The sequence below is a fragment of the Apiotrichum porosum genome (genome assembly GCF_003942205.1).
Source record: "Apiotrichum porosum strain DSM 27194 chromosome Unknown scaffold_2, whole genome shotgun sequence".
Lineage (NCBI taxonomy): Eukaryota > Fungi > Basidiomycota > Tremellomycetes > Trichosporonales > Trichosporonaceae > Apiotrichum > Apiotrichum porosum.
This window is the reverse complement of record NW_021167109.1, coordinates 2,163,449-2,178,970: the sequence shown is the minus strand read 5'-3', so window position 1 is coordinate 2,178,970 and position 15,522 is coordinate 2,163,449. Positions and strand designations below refer to the sequence as shown.

General features: G+C 59.1%; 7 protein-coding genes across 7 annotated transcripts; 3 read left to right on the top strand and 4 right to left on the bottom strand.

Moving 5' to 3' along the window:
* Positions 1–1,551: 1,551 nt before the first annotated feature.
* EHS24_004879 (uncharacterized protein) lies at positions 1,552–4,395 on the bottom strand (the record flags this gene model as incomplete). The annotated part of the gene is made up of 7 exons (XM_028620422.1): positions 1,552–2,234; positions 2,291–2,473; positions 2,532–2,776; positions 2,816–3,816; positions 3,867–3,962; positions 4,011–4,204; positions 4,263–4,395. 7 exons carry the CDS (start codon positions 4,393–4,395, stop codon positions 1,552–1,554), a joined length of 2,535 nt encoding a protein of 844 aa, XP_028479394.1.
* Positions 4,396–4,847: 452 nt separating this feature from the next.
* On the top strand, positions 4,848–5,543 carry AIM22_2 (Biotin/lipoate A/B protein ligase; the record flags this gene model as incomplete). Its single annotated transcript, XM_028620421.1, has 4 exons — positions 4,848–4,994; positions 5,034–5,092; positions 5,128–5,290; positions 5,343–5,543. The coding sequence occupies 4 exons, from the start codon at positions 4,848–4,850 to the stop codon at positions 5,541–5,543; spliced, it is 570 nt and encodes a 189-aa protein (XP_028479393.1).
* Positions 5,544–5,605: 62 nt separating this feature from the next.
* Positions 5,606–6,386, top strand: AIM22_1 (Biotin/lipoate A/B protein ligase; the record flags this gene model as incomplete). Its single annotated transcript, XM_028620420.1, has 4 exons — positions 5,606–5,872; positions 5,908–5,982; positions 6,033–6,256; positions 6,305–6,386. The coding sequence occupies 4 exons, from the start codon at positions 5,606–5,608 to the stop codon at positions 6,384–6,386; spliced, it is 648 nt and encodes a 215-aa protein (XP_028479392.1).
* Positions 6,387–6,759: 373 nt separating this feature from the next.
* EHS24_004876 (uncharacterized protein) lies at positions 6,760–7,609 on the bottom strand (the record flags this gene model as incomplete). Its single annotated transcript, XM_028620419.1, has 3 exons — positions 6,760–7,204; positions 7,278–7,353; positions 7,453–7,609. The coding sequence occupies 3 exons, from the start codon at positions 7,607–7,609 to the stop codon at positions 6,760–6,762; spliced, it is 678 nt and encodes a 225-aa protein (XP_028479391.1).
* Positions 7,610–7,804: 195 nt separating this feature from the next.
* EHS24_004875 (uncharacterized protein) lies at positions 7,805–8,648 on the top strand (the record flags this gene model as incomplete). Its single annotated transcript, XM_028620418.1, has 3 exons — positions 7,805–7,821; positions 7,872–8,585; positions 8,624–8,648. The coding sequence occupies 3 exons, from the start codon at positions 7,805–7,807 to the stop codon at positions 8,646–8,648; spliced, it is 756 nt and encodes a 251-aa protein (XP_028479390.1).
* A 431-nt stretch (positions 8,649–9,079) lies between these two features.
* On the bottom strand, positions 9,080–9,631 carry EHS24_004874 (uncharacterized protein; the record flags this gene model as incomplete). Its single annotated transcript, XM_028620417.1, has 1 exon — positions 9,080–9,631. One exon carries the CDS (start codon positions 9,629–9,631, stop codon positions 9,080–9,082), a length of 552 nt encoding a protein of 183 aa, XP_028479389.1.
* Positions 9,632–12,738: 3,107 nt separating this feature from the next.
* On the bottom strand, positions 12,739–14,669 carry EHS24_004873 (uncharacterized protein; the record flags this gene model as incomplete). Its single annotated transcript, XM_028620416.1, has 3 exons — positions 12,739–12,768; positions 12,804–13,194; positions 13,324–14,669. 3 exons carry the CDS (start codon positions 14,667–14,669, stop codon positions 12,739–12,741), a joined length of 1,767 nt encoding a protein of 588 aa, XP_028479388.1.
* Positions 14,670–15,522: the final 853 nt, after the last annotated feature.

Sequence of the window (15,522 nt, the reverse complement as noted above, 5' to 3'; positions counted from 1 at the left end):
TGTGTGTGTGGTAAAACGCGCAAAAATATAAACTTTGTCGACGGCCGCCCGCCTCTGCCGCCCGTCGTGCGCCACTGCGTGCCCATACCCGGTGTACCACCGTGCACTGTCTCTGCGTCTCTGTGCTCCAGGACACGTTGTGCGCCTCTGCCGCCGCACACCTGCCCAGCCGCAGTGCCAAGATCGACTGCACGGTGCCCAGGGTGGCAGTTTGCGGCGGCAGTCGTGTCGCGGATCGCGGATTGCGATTCGGTCGTCTCTGTCGTATTGAAAAACAGCCGCGGGGCGTTTTTGCAAGTGGTCCTTATTGTCTTGCGCATGTCTTGGGACCGCTCTTGTCTCGGCTGGCGACTGCACTTTGTTACCCGCTGGCCGCTGGCCACTGGGCCCCGTACTAGGCGCGGCGCGTCTGTCACCGGCGGCCACAGGCTCGTGTACGTTCCACGGAATCGCCACGCCCCGTACACACACTCACACTCCACACCTCGTCGGACGGCTGCGCCTGTCCGCACCGTCCTTCCTCACCCGCACGAGGCACTTGCGCGTCGTCTGAGCGTCATATTCGCAATCCATATCCATATCCATATCCCTCGCCACGTTACGTCCACGACTCGCGGTGCAGCGGTAGCCGCTCCGGTCCAGTCCAGTTCCGGAGTGGCCTCTTGCCCTAGCCTCTCCGGCCGTGATCCCACGACAGAAGCCTACACCAGGTCCAATCCCACCCGCGCCCGTTTCAAGTGGCGAAAGCGTCCTCAACGGTCCCGTTCCTCGACCCTCGGTCCTGGCCTGGCCTCCTCCGCAGGAGGGGAAGTGAACGCCGGTCGGAAACAAGGACGCGGCGCGGGGTAAGGTCTAGCTAGGGTTTAAGCGCTGTGAGAACCCGGGCGTGGCAAGTGACATATGCTGCCACCCAGCGGGCTGTCGTCCTGGGCCGGGTTGGGCTGTTAGAGAGTCAGACAGCGGGCGGAGGCTTACGAACGCAGCTCATTTACGCTACGAGGCATGTGGGAGCGTATTTGCACGTACTGTATAGGACTGTACGTCTGTGTGCCACGTACTCACGTACACTAGCGTCGCGTGCGTGCGTGCGTGGCGCCGTTTGCGTGCCGTTGTCGTCAGATTGCAGATAACGTTTTGAACGCCCATGGCAGGTCCCTGGGTCGCAATCGCGATCGGGGGTCCGGATCGCGGCAGCGTTATCCGGCGAGAGCTAGAGCTAGAGCTAGAGCTGGAGCTGGAGCAGTGCAGCGCGCAGCGCACACCGTGTCCTGGCCTGGACCACAGCTACCTCTATGGCGTGGTTTGCCCTCAAATGGTTGAATGGTGGACGCGACAGAATTGGATAGCCGGCGTCCACTCTGCCTGCCACTCGCGAGAGACACACCGTGGCGTGACATGCGCGTATCCGCACACCATGCATACCGCACCAAGCACGCAGTCTCGTACACGCTACCGCTACTACAAAACTGTCCTACCCCTCGTTAGTCTCCGTACATGGCGCTGGGGGCTTCCCTTCTTGCTTGCCTCTGCCTCTGCCTCCCACGCTACACGCTACACCCTCGCGCGCTTGACGGGGCTCGTGCTGCTGCGCATCACAGCCTCGAGCAGCCTGCGGCGTTCCTTGTCCGCGACGGGATCGGCATACGTGATGCGCATCGATTCGTCTTCGGGGCCCGGCACCGGGCCCGCGGGGGATGAAGCGCCGTTGTCCTTGTCCTTGACGGGCGATGTCGACGCCGATGCGGCCGCAGACGTCGCGCCGAGCTTGGTGGTCCGTGACAAGCCTGGACGCGCGCGGCGGACGACGCGGGTGCGCGAAGGCGCATCGCGGCTCTCGGCCAGACGACGCAGCGCGGCCGTCACGTCGTCGCTCGTGCCGCTCCCGCTGGGCTTGATGGCGGCCGGAGCTGACACGGCGGCTTTGAGCTCGGTCGTGGTGGGCGTGCCGGATCCTCCGCGCGGACTCGAGTGTGGCATAGAGGCACTTGATGGACTTGCGCGTGCGCCGTTGAGCAGGCGCTCGGTGGGCACCTTGGGCGGGGAAAGCGGGTTTTGTGCCTCGTCGAGGAAGGGTGATGCGCCGGCGCGCACGACGCGGGCTGGGGAGCGCTTGAGCATCCGCGACGGCGACAGTGATTTCTTGGGCGGCGCCGTGGGAACAACCAGGGAGTCGGCCAATGCTGGGGCACTGGGAAGGGCGGCAGGCGACGTCGATGTAGTCTTGACATTGGTACCTGCAAAGGCTTGCGTCAGTGACGAATACTCGGCAATCTCACAACTGCTGACATACCTTGGTCGTGTGCGTGTTCCTCTGCCGCCTCGACGCTTCCACTCTGCGCCATGTTCCACAGCCAAGAGTCTCGCACGACGGTCACACCCCACTCGAGCGCCTTGTCGTACTTTTGCCCTGTGGGGGCGGCACAGACGAGGTGCGTCGTTGTCCGGCGGTTCAGCTTTTCAGATAACGCGCAGCCTGGAGCAAAACGAAATGTCAGCAACACGGCTTGTCTCTTATCTGCTCTGCCACGTACCGAGAGCCTTGAGCAGGCGGCGGAGGTAAACGCTCGTCTCGGTGGAAAAGCCCGAGATGTGGACGTGAAGCGACTCGGTGCCAGCAAGGGGAGTTGGGACAGCGAGCGGGCGGAAGACAAGCTTGTCGTCGGGCGACAAGAGTGTCTGCGTAAAACAGCAGCCCTCCACCCAGCACTCGGTCACGACTTCTGGGGCCTTTGCGCCTTGTGGTGGCTCGGGAATGACCGGCTTGATTCGTCCAGATCTGGCGTCAGCCATGTGTCGAGTGTCCAGCGTAACTCACAGTCTGACAATCACAAAGTCGACCTCTCGTGCTCCGGACAACCTCTCTTCCTCGGACACAACCACGCCGCCGTGCTGGACCAGCGCATTCTCGAGGCCCTGGTAGCCCTCGGCGATCGCATGGCTAAAGCGCAGACCATTGAAGAAAGGCTGCAGTTCTCGGGTCAGTTGTTGCGGTGCGGACGTGTTGGGCATCGAGGCACCAGTGCTGGGCTTGTGCGGCACAGCGGTCGTGGGTAGCCTCGAGGGGCCTGCGGCTGCAGGAGCGGCGAACGATGCCGCGCGCGAGATGTGGAGTCGGGACGGGCGGTGCTCAAAAGGCCCGCCTCGGGAGGGAAGAAGCTCCTCGGCAGCGGGCTTGTCGACCACGCGGGGTGTCATATGGAGGCTCACGTCCACCATTGAGACGTCGCCGTCAAGGAGTGGAATCTCCGCTGTGCTGCTGGCAACTCTGATGTCGGGCATCTCCTCCTTGACCTTGGTGGTGCTCAACAGCTCGCCGACAAGCGTCTCGACGTTGCCGCGTTTACGTTTGCGCACGACGATGGGTTGATCCTCGTCGTTGTCGTTGTTGTTGTTGTCGTCGTTATTCGTCTCCTTGGCCGGCTGGACGAAGACAGAGCCGTCCAAGACGTCCTCGTAGTTGACCTTTCCCCTTGCGCGCGGCTTGCGCGCGTCGTAGCCATCCTCCTTCCAGCGGCCGCGAAATGCGACACAGTCCCAAATCCACTCTTCGTACACGACGCGAAAGTCTTCGCCCTCGACACGCTTACCGCGTCGACGGGCCATCTCGCACTCGCCAATCTCCCTGAGCGCCCACCTGATCTTTTCCGAGGCCTTGCTCTTGGTATCCGTTGTCCGCGCCGCGCTCACGAGGTGGGTGCAGCTGCGCTCCAGGTCCTTGGAGTAGACGCCGCCGTTGGCGTTGATGTACTTGATGATCTGCTTGCGACGGTCGATCTGGTCAATGCCAGTGACGGCAATCTTGAGGCCTAAGAATGGCTGTAGGCGGTGTGCTTCGACGCTCTGAGGGTCAGCTTCGGTCGACGTACCACAAAGCTCACCGCAGGGACATCGAGTTCGTCGCCCTTGAGCCACTTGGCATGGGCGTCGTGGATCCACGACGATGAGAGGACGGGAATGTGGTGCTCGATGGCATACTGCATGTCAGTTGCCTCAGCAAAGGTCTAACTCACAAGATACTTGGGCGAGGTGAAGCCGTTGGCAATGACGTGCGTAACATGCACAGTGAGGGCACTGTCGACCTCGCCGCCGAGCTCGCGGACCAGTGGGATGAGTGCCGCCTTGTCCTCGACCCCGGAGAACGTGACCTTGATGTTGGTCCAAGGCCTGTCCGAGCTACCTTGTCCGATCGGCATGTCTTCTTCGCCTGCGGGGCATTGTCAGCTCCAGACACCGACCGGGTTCGCACCCGCCAGTTGACTCACCTTCAGCCTCGCTCCACGCCGCGCGCACGACGTCTGCGTCGCTGGGCGAAGGGTGGCGCCGTGTGCTCCGCCTCGGAGCTGGTCGGAGCTTGACGTTGGGCACCTTGTGTGACAGGTGACCACGGCGATTCATGGTGGGTGGGTGGGTGGTGATTATGTGTTGTGTGTCGTTGTTGTCGCGTCAAAACATTGGCTTTGCTTTCACCAGCCCCGCGCCCAGAACGCGTCAGGCCATATGGGCACGCGCCTGGCGCTGGCGGCTGTCTTTTGCTTCCGCGTCTGAATTCGGAGTTACACCCCAGCAAACCCCATCTGCACCATCTCGGCCTCTGGCATGCATACGAACAAGCGGCAAAAATCAAGAACGAGCGTCGGATGATGCACAGGGCCATCTGCACGCGTAAAAGTGGAATTGTGACATAGAAAGTACGGTAAACGCGGCCGTCAAACGTCGTCCAGTCTGAAAAGCGGCATTGCGCTGGGTGGCAAATTCGGCCCCGCGTGCCTCGCCAACGGCCATCCGAAGTCTGAAGTATGTGGGGGCATTCTCGACTCTTGTTGTTGTTTCTTCTCTTGCCCATCCCAATGCTCTCATACCTCCGTCCCAGTGCTGAAGCAGCCCTACGCGGGTGCTCAGGACCGTCAGTGGCACGCTGGGCGTGTGCTTTCCCTGCATCTCGCGCGTTCTCGGCGTCGGCAGCTCGCGCAGAGGAGGCCGTCAAGCTCGGTGCAGTGAGTGACCTCCTGCCTTCCTTCCCTGCTTACTTTCAGCCTGCAATGTACATTTCAAACTCGACTGACCCATGGTTCAACCTCAGCTACGAGGACTGGTGTGTTAACAGAAGACTTCTCCGCTAACACTCAGGCTACTGCGTAACACGCCCGTCAACCAGCCCATCCTCTTTACGTACCGCAACGTTCCCTGTGTGGTCATCGGCCGCAACCAGAACCCATGGAAGGAGACCAGCCCGCGGTCATTGCGGGACATGGACCTGCCTCTGGTCAGGAGACGGTCTGGCGGCGGTACCGTTTATCATGTTAGGTTTCTTGACGTTTAATAAGTCTAAACTAACAACACAGGACCTCGGCAACACCAACTTCTCCATCATCCTGCCCCGGCTCTTGTTCACGCGCTCCGGCGGCGCCCAGCTCGTGGCCAAGGCTATCCGCGACCGCCTCTCCGTGCCCAGCTGTACGGTCAATGACCGCAACGACGTGGTCATCCGGGACCCGGAGCCGGAGCTCAAGGCAGGTCGCCGTTTCTTATCTCACTTCAACTGACCCGCCAGGTCTCGGGTTCGGCGTACAAGATCATCTCGCACCGCGCATACCACCACGGCACGATGCTCATCTCGTCCGAGCTGTCGAGCTTGGGTAAAGCGCTGCACTCGGACTCGCCCAACATGGAGACGAAGGGTGTCGCGTCCCACCGTGCCCCCGTCAGCACGCTCAACGCGCACCGTACCGGCGACGAGATCAGCCACGACGCGTTCGTCACCGCGCTCCGAGAAGAGTTTGCAGCAACGTACCCGGGTACCATGCCCGTGACTGTTGTGGAGGAAAAGGACGTCGACTTGCCAAAGGTCTGGGACGACGTGGCTGATATCAAGGTGAGCTGGCAAGATGCCCCAAAGCTGACATTCAGTCGTGGGAGTGGCAGTACGGCCAGACCCCCGAGTTCACCAACCTGATCACTGCCGACCTGTCGTTTGGCCGCGTCGTGGGTTCCCCAAACACGCCCCGCTTCAGCGAGGTGCTAACCCATCCCAGACGGCGCACGTCCATTCGCGCCACGCACTCATCCAGTCGCTCGTGCTCGAACTGTACCCGCTCAACTCGGAGGCGAGCGATGCGGCGCAGGACGCACTGGACCGCATCGGCCTCGCGCTCGCGGGCACGCGGTACGAGTCCCTCGAGGACGCCGAGACCATCCTGGGCGACTCGGTGCGCGCCGATATCGCAGGCGAGGTGCTCGCGTGGCTCCGTGGGGCCATGTGAGGACGGAACGGTATATAGCAATTGCATCTGCATGGTACCTACAGCACACCAGAGCTTTATAACACGCTCATTCTCAATCTGGACAATGTCCGCCCCGTATCTGTCACCACGCCCACAGACCTCTGAGCGCAGTGTCAATGGAAGGGCACCTTGTAGTGAATCTAGGTCTAAATCGCTTGCAACCTGCATGGGTTGCGTGCGAGGCCGGCACGCGCCAGGTGAAATCTTGGCTGGCGCTGCGGGAGATGGACCGGGAGGGTGAGGGGGGAGAGGGGGGTGGTCAGTACGGTGCGTCTGCGGGCGCTGGGCCAGGTTGCGAGTAGTACATGGAATACAGTTGCAGGGTATCTGGGTATACGCGTCAGCCCCTTCCCTCAACCTCGTCACGTCAACTCACAAATGCTAAGCGGCCAACGTATCCCGCTGGCCTCGGGTCTCTCGAGGACTAGAAGCGTTCGTAATATCATCCCTCGTCGTCTTCCTCCCCTTCGTTCCCGGCTCATGGCCGCGCTCCGGACAGCATGTCGCCCAGGCGCTCCACGCCCCTGGTGAACCTCTGGCCCTGGAACCACTCTGGCCGCAGGTCGTCGGGCCCACACGCAAACATTGTGTCGTCGGGCACGGGCTCGTTGCGCAGTTCCTTGCCGTCCGCGTCCACCGCCAGGCGCGCCGTCGCCTCGGCCACCGCGTCGGCCGCCTCGTCCACGATGTCCTTCTCTTTACCACCGCCATTGCCTGGCGTGGGGGTGGTAGATTCCGGGACGGGCGGCGCGGGCGTGGCCTTGAACGTCGCCGGGAGGGAGATGAAGGGGTTGTGCGTGGCCTGGAGGATGAGCTGGTGGACGACACGGAAGATGGCGACAATGTCGGCGTCCTTGATGGGTGCGTCGACGAGGGCCACGGAGAGCACGATGCGGAGCTTGGTGTTGGTCTGGAAGCCGTAGCTTGGGGGTGTGAGTTTCAAGGTCATAATCTGGCTAAGCACGCAGGATACGTAGCCAGCCTCGGAAGACTCACAAGGCCATGTCCTCCATGCAGAACAGGAGACCGAGGTAGCTGTCTGCCGGGCGGTTAGGCGACGAGTTGACAACGACTGGAATGTCAGCGAGTGATATAAAGCTACTAATCCAGCGGCCAGGGCGGTCGCCTGGGTATCCAGCAACGGCTGGCCCGCCTCACCGGCTCTACTCACTCCTCTCCTCGATCACGTCGACGGCGGCGTGGGCGAGGTGGTACGCGCGCAGCTCGTCGTCCTTGCCCGTGAACGCGTGGACGTAGAGCGGCGCATTCGAGGGCGCAAGAATGGCCAGGCTGGTGAGATGCAGCGGCACGGTGGTGGGGCGGTCCATCTTGCGAGAGGAGGTTGAAGATCAAGAAGAGCACAGAGAGATCGTTGCTGGAATGGTCAATATAGCTCACTGTGGGCCGGCGTGTCGCTGACGTCGATTTGGTTCCGTCCATCCACCTCTTGCGCGCGGTGGAGGCCAGCGCCAAGTCACTGTTGCAATGTCCTTTGTTTTTGTTCCGTCTTGACAGCAACAACAATGTCCTCGGCACACTCGTACGTTCAGCTAGCGCACTTTCAAAACAGACACCGCAGCTGACAGCCAGGTCACGTCCACACACGACCCTCCGGTCCCCGACCAAGCCATCAGCAGCAGGGCACACGTCTGCGTCGTCACCGCGCTCGTCGCGACACGGCCACGGCCACGGCCACCCAGCACCGGTCGTCACCGCCAGCGCGGGCTGCTTCGTCTCTGCCGACGCCAGGATTGAGGGAACTCTCAACCTCGGCATCGGGTGTGTGCTGCATCCGCGCTGTGCGGTCCTCGTTGGACCCGGAGCGTCCTTGACCATGGGTTCCGGTTGCGTTGTGGAGGAGAACGCCGTCGTCCGCTTTGCAGGTCCCGGCGCGGCCACGCTCGGTTCCAACAACGTCTTCATGGTCGCGTGCGTCGCGGACCTGGTCGCCGATGCCGGGGGGAACAGCATGGGCAGCTGGAACTCGTTCGCGCCCCGCAGCTGTGTCGAGGGGGTGCGCGTCGGTGACCAGTGCACGTTCGCCGCTGGGACAGCTACAAATGCGTCGCACCCGTTCCTCCAGGTTAAAGGTGACGAGGGCAAGGCGGCGGCCGACAGCGACGGAGACGCGTTCATGCGCACCACCGGCCACCCAGCCGCCGGCGCCGCGCCCCCGCTCGTGCCGTCGCGCACGGTCGTGCATGGCGGCGCGTCAAATGCGAGGACATGGGATGGGAGCGGGGAGAAGCAGGAGATGGCGCTGCGGTCTGGCGCGACAGAGTACTTGAGGGAGGTGCTGCCAAAGTGAGCTGCTCCGGCCATGTCTTCAGCTGACGGGATAGGTTCAACAAGCAACGAGCTCTCTGAGCAGTGTGCGGGGCTGGGAAGGGAGGGAGCGAGAGAGTTGACTGGCCGACTGGCCAGCTATAACTGGGCGTCGTTGTGACCTAGACGACATGTTTACGACTGTAATATTCCATGCATTGATACCTTTGTCGGTCTGTCTGGCTCTATGAGCACAGCCCAAGGACATGGTGACACACCACACGGTGACACCGGACGCGGGCCAGTGTAAAGAGGAGACTCGTAGCACTCTCCAGACGCTGCAAGCGGATGCGTAGTAGGTTGGAAAGGTCGATAGAGGATAGAGTAACGAGAACAAGTCTGCATAGCACGAATACAAAGAGCAGAACCTAATAACGAGCTAGGGCAATAGAAACGGTCCAAATAGTCTCTATCCTAATGTTAACACTCCCCTCGAGCGCACCATACGCTAGAGCTTTGCTCGATAGCGAGAGCTAAGATGCGCTCGGCTCAGGAGAAGCCAGCAAGGTCTCCCACACCCCCGTGTAGCGCATAGGGGCAAAGCCCACGTTGTCGGGGTCGCTGTTAGGAGGGTACTCAAATTCTGAGGGCCAACGATACGCGCCGCGCAGGTAGTCGACGAGACGGTCGTCCATGCGGCGTTGGTGAGCCCTTTCGTAGGCTTCAAGATGTTGATTACCGTCAATGAGGTGGTCAATCGTGCGCAGGTCCGTCGAGAGCGACGCCCAAGTACGGTGGATTGAGCCGTCTGCGTTGCGCACGTCACCATGGATGTCGTGGACGAAACCGTTGCGATGGTGCATTTGGTCATTGTAGCCAATCGTGTCGACGTCGTAGAAGCCGGCTGAAATGGAATCCCAGTCGTGGAAGTCAATCTCGCCGCTGGAGGACATGTCGTCCTGCTCGCTAGAGCTTTGCGTTTGAGCCTGTTGGCCGTTGTTGCTGTCTGAGGAGTCGCTCGACGTGCCGTTGGCATCCGTCTGAGTCACGGGGGTTGGTGCGTTGACTTGCTGGGGCATGACCATTGTTTGAAGCGTGATATGCAATGAAGTGTGGATGAATGTGGCGAATTGAGTGTGAAAGTGGCGAAATTTGAGGAAGTCAAAGATGTGGACGCGGGATGTGCTGGATCGAGGTGGATATGCGAGTGTTCACGAGGTATGCTGTTGAGAAGATGAGGAACACTCTTGCGCTGTCGTTGAACGTCTATTATAGGTGTTTGACGTCCTTGAGACCCAGTGCGCGCGTCGCTAGCGTGTGCGGTGTACCACCGAGCGCTTTCGTCATTCCGTCTGCCTTTTGCTGTGCGGTTCCCACGTACTTGAGCGTGATTACGCCTTTATCGACAAGCTCACGCACATGGTGGTGCTTGACGTCGATGTGTTTGCTCAAAGGGAAGCTCACAGGTTTGCGTGCGATTGCGATAGCTGACAGATTGTCGACGAAGATGGTGATTGGCTCTTTCTGCTTGAACATGTACAGCTCTGTGAGGTACTGACGCAGCCACTGTACCTCTGCAGCAGTTTCTGACGTTGCGATGTATTCGGCGGCAGTGGTAGACGTCGCTACAGAGCCTTGGCGTCTAGATGCCCACGAGATCGGCGAGTCATAGAGGTAAACGACATATCCAGAGGTGGACCGCCTCGTCACGACGCAGCCTGCGTAGTCGGCGTCCGCGTATGCGTGTATAAGGTCTGTGGGGGACTTGTTGCCGAGAACCAGTGCGAAGCTGTGCGTCTGTGCAGCGTAGTTGAGTACTCGTCGAGCCATGTTCATCGCCTCTTGTGTGGGCGCGTGCTGGACGCGCGTAAGGATGGTTGCCGGATAGGATAGGTCCGGCCTGCACGTGATTGATAGCCAGACGACGCAACCGGCCATGACAGCGTAGAGCGACTTGTCGATAGCGTCGACGAGCGTGTTATCGTCTGCTGGGACTAACTGGTGCGCCTCCCCTGTTGGCAGCGGCGCGTAACGACCAGTCTTGACCTTGTCGAGCTTGAAGCGGACAACTAACGACTCGATGTACGCCTTTGAACTGATAGAAACCGTGCGATTTGCTCTATCGCGCGCGATTGCAAGCGACAGCATTTGCGTAGGCTCCCCTAGGTCGGTCAAAACCCAGTGTTTGCGTAGAGCGTTAATAATGTCATCAGCCTCGGTCTTGCCGTGCGTAAAGATGAGGATGTCGTCGACATATGCGAGAACGTAGGCGATAGAGCCGTGTTTGCGACGTCGAACATGGACTCCCCACTCGCTAGGACACCGGGTGAAACCGAGCTCATCTAGCGCGCGCGACAACTCGAGCCACCATGCGCGGCCTGACTGCTTTAGGCCGTAGAGCGCTTTGTTGAGACGTAGGCCGTCACAGGCCTTGTCGTCAAGCGTCAAACCTGGTGGTGGTGCGAGGTAGAGTTCTTCTTGCAGTGGACCGTTGAGGTAGGCGCCCTCGACGTCCATTTGCCGAATTTGAAGATTGAAGGTGGCTGCATGAGCCAGAAGTATGCGTAGCGAGCCGAGACGACTGACAGGCGCGTAGGTTTCCTCGAAGTCGACACCTGGTGTCTGGTCGAAGCCTCGAGCGACGAGTCGTGCTTTGTACTTGACGACGACACCGTTTGTGTCGCGTTTGCGTTTGAACACCCACTTTGCAGTGATAGGTCGACGGCCTTGCGGCACTTTGACCTCGGTCCACGTGCCCTTGCTAGAGAGGTTGTCGAGCTCTGCTTGCATTGCTGCTATCCAGGAAGCGCGTTCCGGACTGTTTAGAGCTTCTGCGAGGGATATGGGATCGGTAAAGGTCTCTTGCGCGGCTGACGACGCTAGGTAAGCGAAGTCGAGGTCATCCTTGGTACGAGGGTGGTGGTTAACTGAAGTAGCGCTTGATGCGTGCGCGTCTGCTTCGTCTTCTTCATCCTCGTTGAGGTTGTCTGAAATGGCGTCCAAGGTCTCTGGTGGGACCTGGGTCTCGACGTTGTCGATTGCATCTTCGTCCTCGTCAAGCAAGGTTGGTGGGACGTCCTCGTCGTCGTAGTCGGGGATGCGGCGTCCTTGCTGGCCATTGTTGGCCACATACACGTCGGCAAAGTGGTATATTTGACCCTCGTCAGTGAGGACCACCCAGCCAGGTGTGTCGGCGTTGGTGTTGAGGATACGAGCCGGAATGGCTCGTGGACGCTCGAGCGCGGCTACTTGCGTTTGCTTCTGACGGCGGCGTGCGTAGACGTGTTGACCAAAAGGCAGCAGCTTTGCCAGGTTTGGCTTGCGACCGTAGTAAACCTCGTATGGGGACTTGCCGTCGGGACGTATCGACGTCATGTTGAGAATCGTCACGGCGTAGCGCATAGCATGGTCCCAAAGGTCGTGTGTTAGGCCGGCGGCGGCTAGCATGGTGCGGACCATCTCAGAGAGCGTGCGATTGAAACGCTCGGCGACACCATTGTAGGCTTGCGAGTAGGGTGGAGATTGTTGGTGACGTATACCTAGTCGACTAGTGAAGTCGCGTAGCGTAGCGTTGACGAACTCTGTTCCATTATCGGTCCTAATGACGACGACCGAAACGCCACAGTTCTTCTGCAGGGCGACAATCTCACGCATTAACTGCGGTGTCGCTGCGTTTTTCTCAACTAGAGGTATGCCGGTCCGCCACCCTGTGAAATCTGTCACGATAGAGAGCCAATGACGCTGACCCTTTGAATTAGGTTGCGTGAAGCTTTTAATGTCTGCGTGGACGAATTCATGGCGTGCGTCCCGGCCGCGTGGTGATGGTCCTTTGCCCGTGCGCGTAGTAGCTTTATGCGCTAGGCAATGGTTGCAATCGTTTAGTTTGAAGTTATCGTCCTTGACGTCGTCGAGACTGACGCCGTCAATTTCGCCGTTTTTGATGAGCCGAATGAGGACAGGGCGTCCAACATGGCCCAGACGATGGTGAAGACGATAAAGGATGGAGGGGGAACGTTCTCTAACTTGCAGGGCGACAGAGGGTACTGCAGAGGTCGTTTGAGTCGTAGTGGCAGTCTGCGAGCGGTTAGAGCGAGTTGAGCGTGGCGCCACGACCGGCATTTGCGGCGTTTGCGCGCTCGTCTGCGTAGCGTCGAGCGTGGGAATCGACTGCGTTCTGGGCGCGTTTGAAGGTTTAACGCTCGCAGATGTAGATGGTGGGCGTCTGGTGGTCATGGCAGCGTAGGACGACGAGGTAACCTGCAAATCGACCGCTGGCCGGCCGCCCTCGTAGCTGTCGTCCGTCTTGAAGATGACCTTGCCCTTGTAGATGCGGAAATTGTGGAGGTCGACGGTCCAACCGTGACGGCGTAGAGCCTTGGTTGAAATCGTCAAATCGGTCGTGTCCGCAGAATAGTAGACGTCGTGAATAACGGTAGTGTTGTCGTCTTGCGCGATGCGCATAGAGCCGACAGTAGAGAGGATGAGGTGGAAACGCGAGCCACCGAGGCGTACGCGCAAAGGAACCGGAACTGGCTTGACGCCAAAGAGGATTGACTGATCGCCGACAATGTGCTCTGTGCAGCCGGTGTCGACGAGGAACTTGAAGGAGGAGGAAGACGAGGATGAGAAACACTCGACGGTCATGTTACTGTTGCTAGCGACGCGATTGACAGGTCGGCGCTTAGTAGTGGCGGCGTCGCAACTGCTCGTATGCAACCCTCTGACGCACTCAGAAACGGCGTGCGGCGCGCTATGAGGATGATACGCGCAAACGCACGCGGAGGATGATAACGGGACGTGCTTGACGGCCATGCTGCTGCTAGAGCCATCGTAATAGGCGTCTTCAATCTCGATGATCGACGCGCTGCTCGTAGGTGCGGGCGTGGGCGCCTTGTCGACCTGTTTCTGGTCCTTCTTCTTGTCGCCCTTCTGCGGCGGGCCTTTGACGCACTCTGACGTGTCGTGCGACGTGCTGTTAGGATGGTTATCGCAGTGTTTAGCGACTTTGCCGTCTTTGCCCTTTTTGGTCCTTGCTGCGTTTGGCTGACCAGCCTTGCCGCCCTTGGTGATCGTCAAAGAGGCGTTGCTCTCGACGGCAGGGATACGCTCGGTGTTCTTGAGGTCATTGATGAAGTCGTAGAACACGGAGGTGAAGTTGTCCCAAGTTTTGTCGGTCTGCGCGCGCCAGGTCGTCTCAATGAGGATCTTGTAGGTCACAGGTAGGGCGCCAATGATGGTGGACACCTTTTCGTCGTCTGCGTAGGGCTTTTGAAGCCTAGCCATGGCGGCGTAGTTCGTTATGAAGCTCTTGAAGAATGTGTTGCAGACTACAGAGTTTGCACCAGCTTGTAGACGCGTGCTGTGGACCTTTGCCTTGATCTGAGAGATTCTAGAAACATTCTCCTTGCGGAAGCGCGTCTTGAGATGCTCGTAGATATCCTGTGCAGAGAACTTCTCGCGTACGTCGATCGCTAGATCGTCAGGGATGGTCTTGAGTATGGCGACACGCGCAAGACGCTCGTTGTTAGCCCAGTCGGACCACGTAGCAAGCTCTCTGTTGTTAAGGACCTGTTTCTCTATCTGCGTCTCTATCTGAGAGAGTGAGAGATCCTTATCGGCAGGCTTTATCGTGTCGTCCTCGGCTTCTGGTCTCTTTGAGAGAAGTGTAGACATGGGAGGAAGGACGGACGAGCCCTTGGAAGGTGTTTTGGGTGACGAGAGTTGAGCTGAGAGACGAGAGATGAGGGAAACGTCCGTCGAGACGATAGCTTGCGTGGGCGTCACAACGCCCTTGGCGACTAAATCGTCATATCTCTTGCTTATTGCAGGCCCTAGCTTCTCGCGTAGAGTGTCGACGTCGAGGTACGGGCCACGAGGAGGTGCTTCACCAAGCTCGAGGTCTGGCGTAACGTATTGATCGACGCCGTCGACGATATCGACGCGGCGGTAGGGCTCGCGACGTTTGCCGAGTAGGTGACCGTAGGCTCCCTTGCCCTTCAAGTAGTCTGATAGGGCGATATCCCAACGGTCGTAGTCGTTGGCTCCCTTGAGCTTGCTGACGCTCGTGGCCAGATCGGCCCAATCGTTGCGCTTTGCAGAAACGAAGACTTTGGTGGTTTCCATTGTTATTGAGTTGAACTGAAATCAGTCGTGAAATGGTGTTTTGAAGGTTTACGTAATACTGAGGCACGCAGCAATGACGCTTTGACGAGTACGACTTGATTTTTGTGTTTTTAGACTGTTTTTGTAGGTTTACCGGGACAAAGCTTGTTGCAGAGCCTTGAACTGAGACTAGCACGAAGCGGGAAGGTTGGCGGTTACGTAGGTATTTGCAATAACGTGTGGGAAGCCTTGTGGAGCGGGACGTCGACGATAGAAGGTGCACGACGAGTACGGGGAAGTGTCGACGAGCGCTCGTTTGACGGTGCCGACGACGAAGTCGTGGTCCTATGAGGCTCTAACTTGTATCCGTAGGCTCGGTATCCCAGAGGGCGTGCGTGCGAACTTGATTTGACGACGGGGGATGGGTTTGGCCCGAGATAGGCTCTCGCGAGCTGATTGTATGGGCAGGTAGCGAGCTCGACCGTAGGTATGGTGAACTCGCGTCGACAGATTGTTTGACTCTTAATCTGTAAAGAGGAGACTCGTAGCACTCTCCAGACGCTGCAAGCGGATGCGTAGTAGGTTGGAAAGGTCGATAGAGGATAGAGTAACGAGAACAAGTCTGCATAGCACGAATACAAAGAGCAGAACCTAATAACGAGCTAGGGCAATAGAAACGGTCCAAATAGTCTCTATCCTAATGTTAACAGCCAGAGATCCACAGAGATCACGATCTACCGCGGCTGTGGCAGACGCAACCGGCAAATTGCCCGCGCGCGCTAGTGTACAGTTGCCGCCCGTGACACACACAGCCACCATACACATACATATCTCAGACAACCATCTCCCGACATCACTTCTTCCACATCTTCCC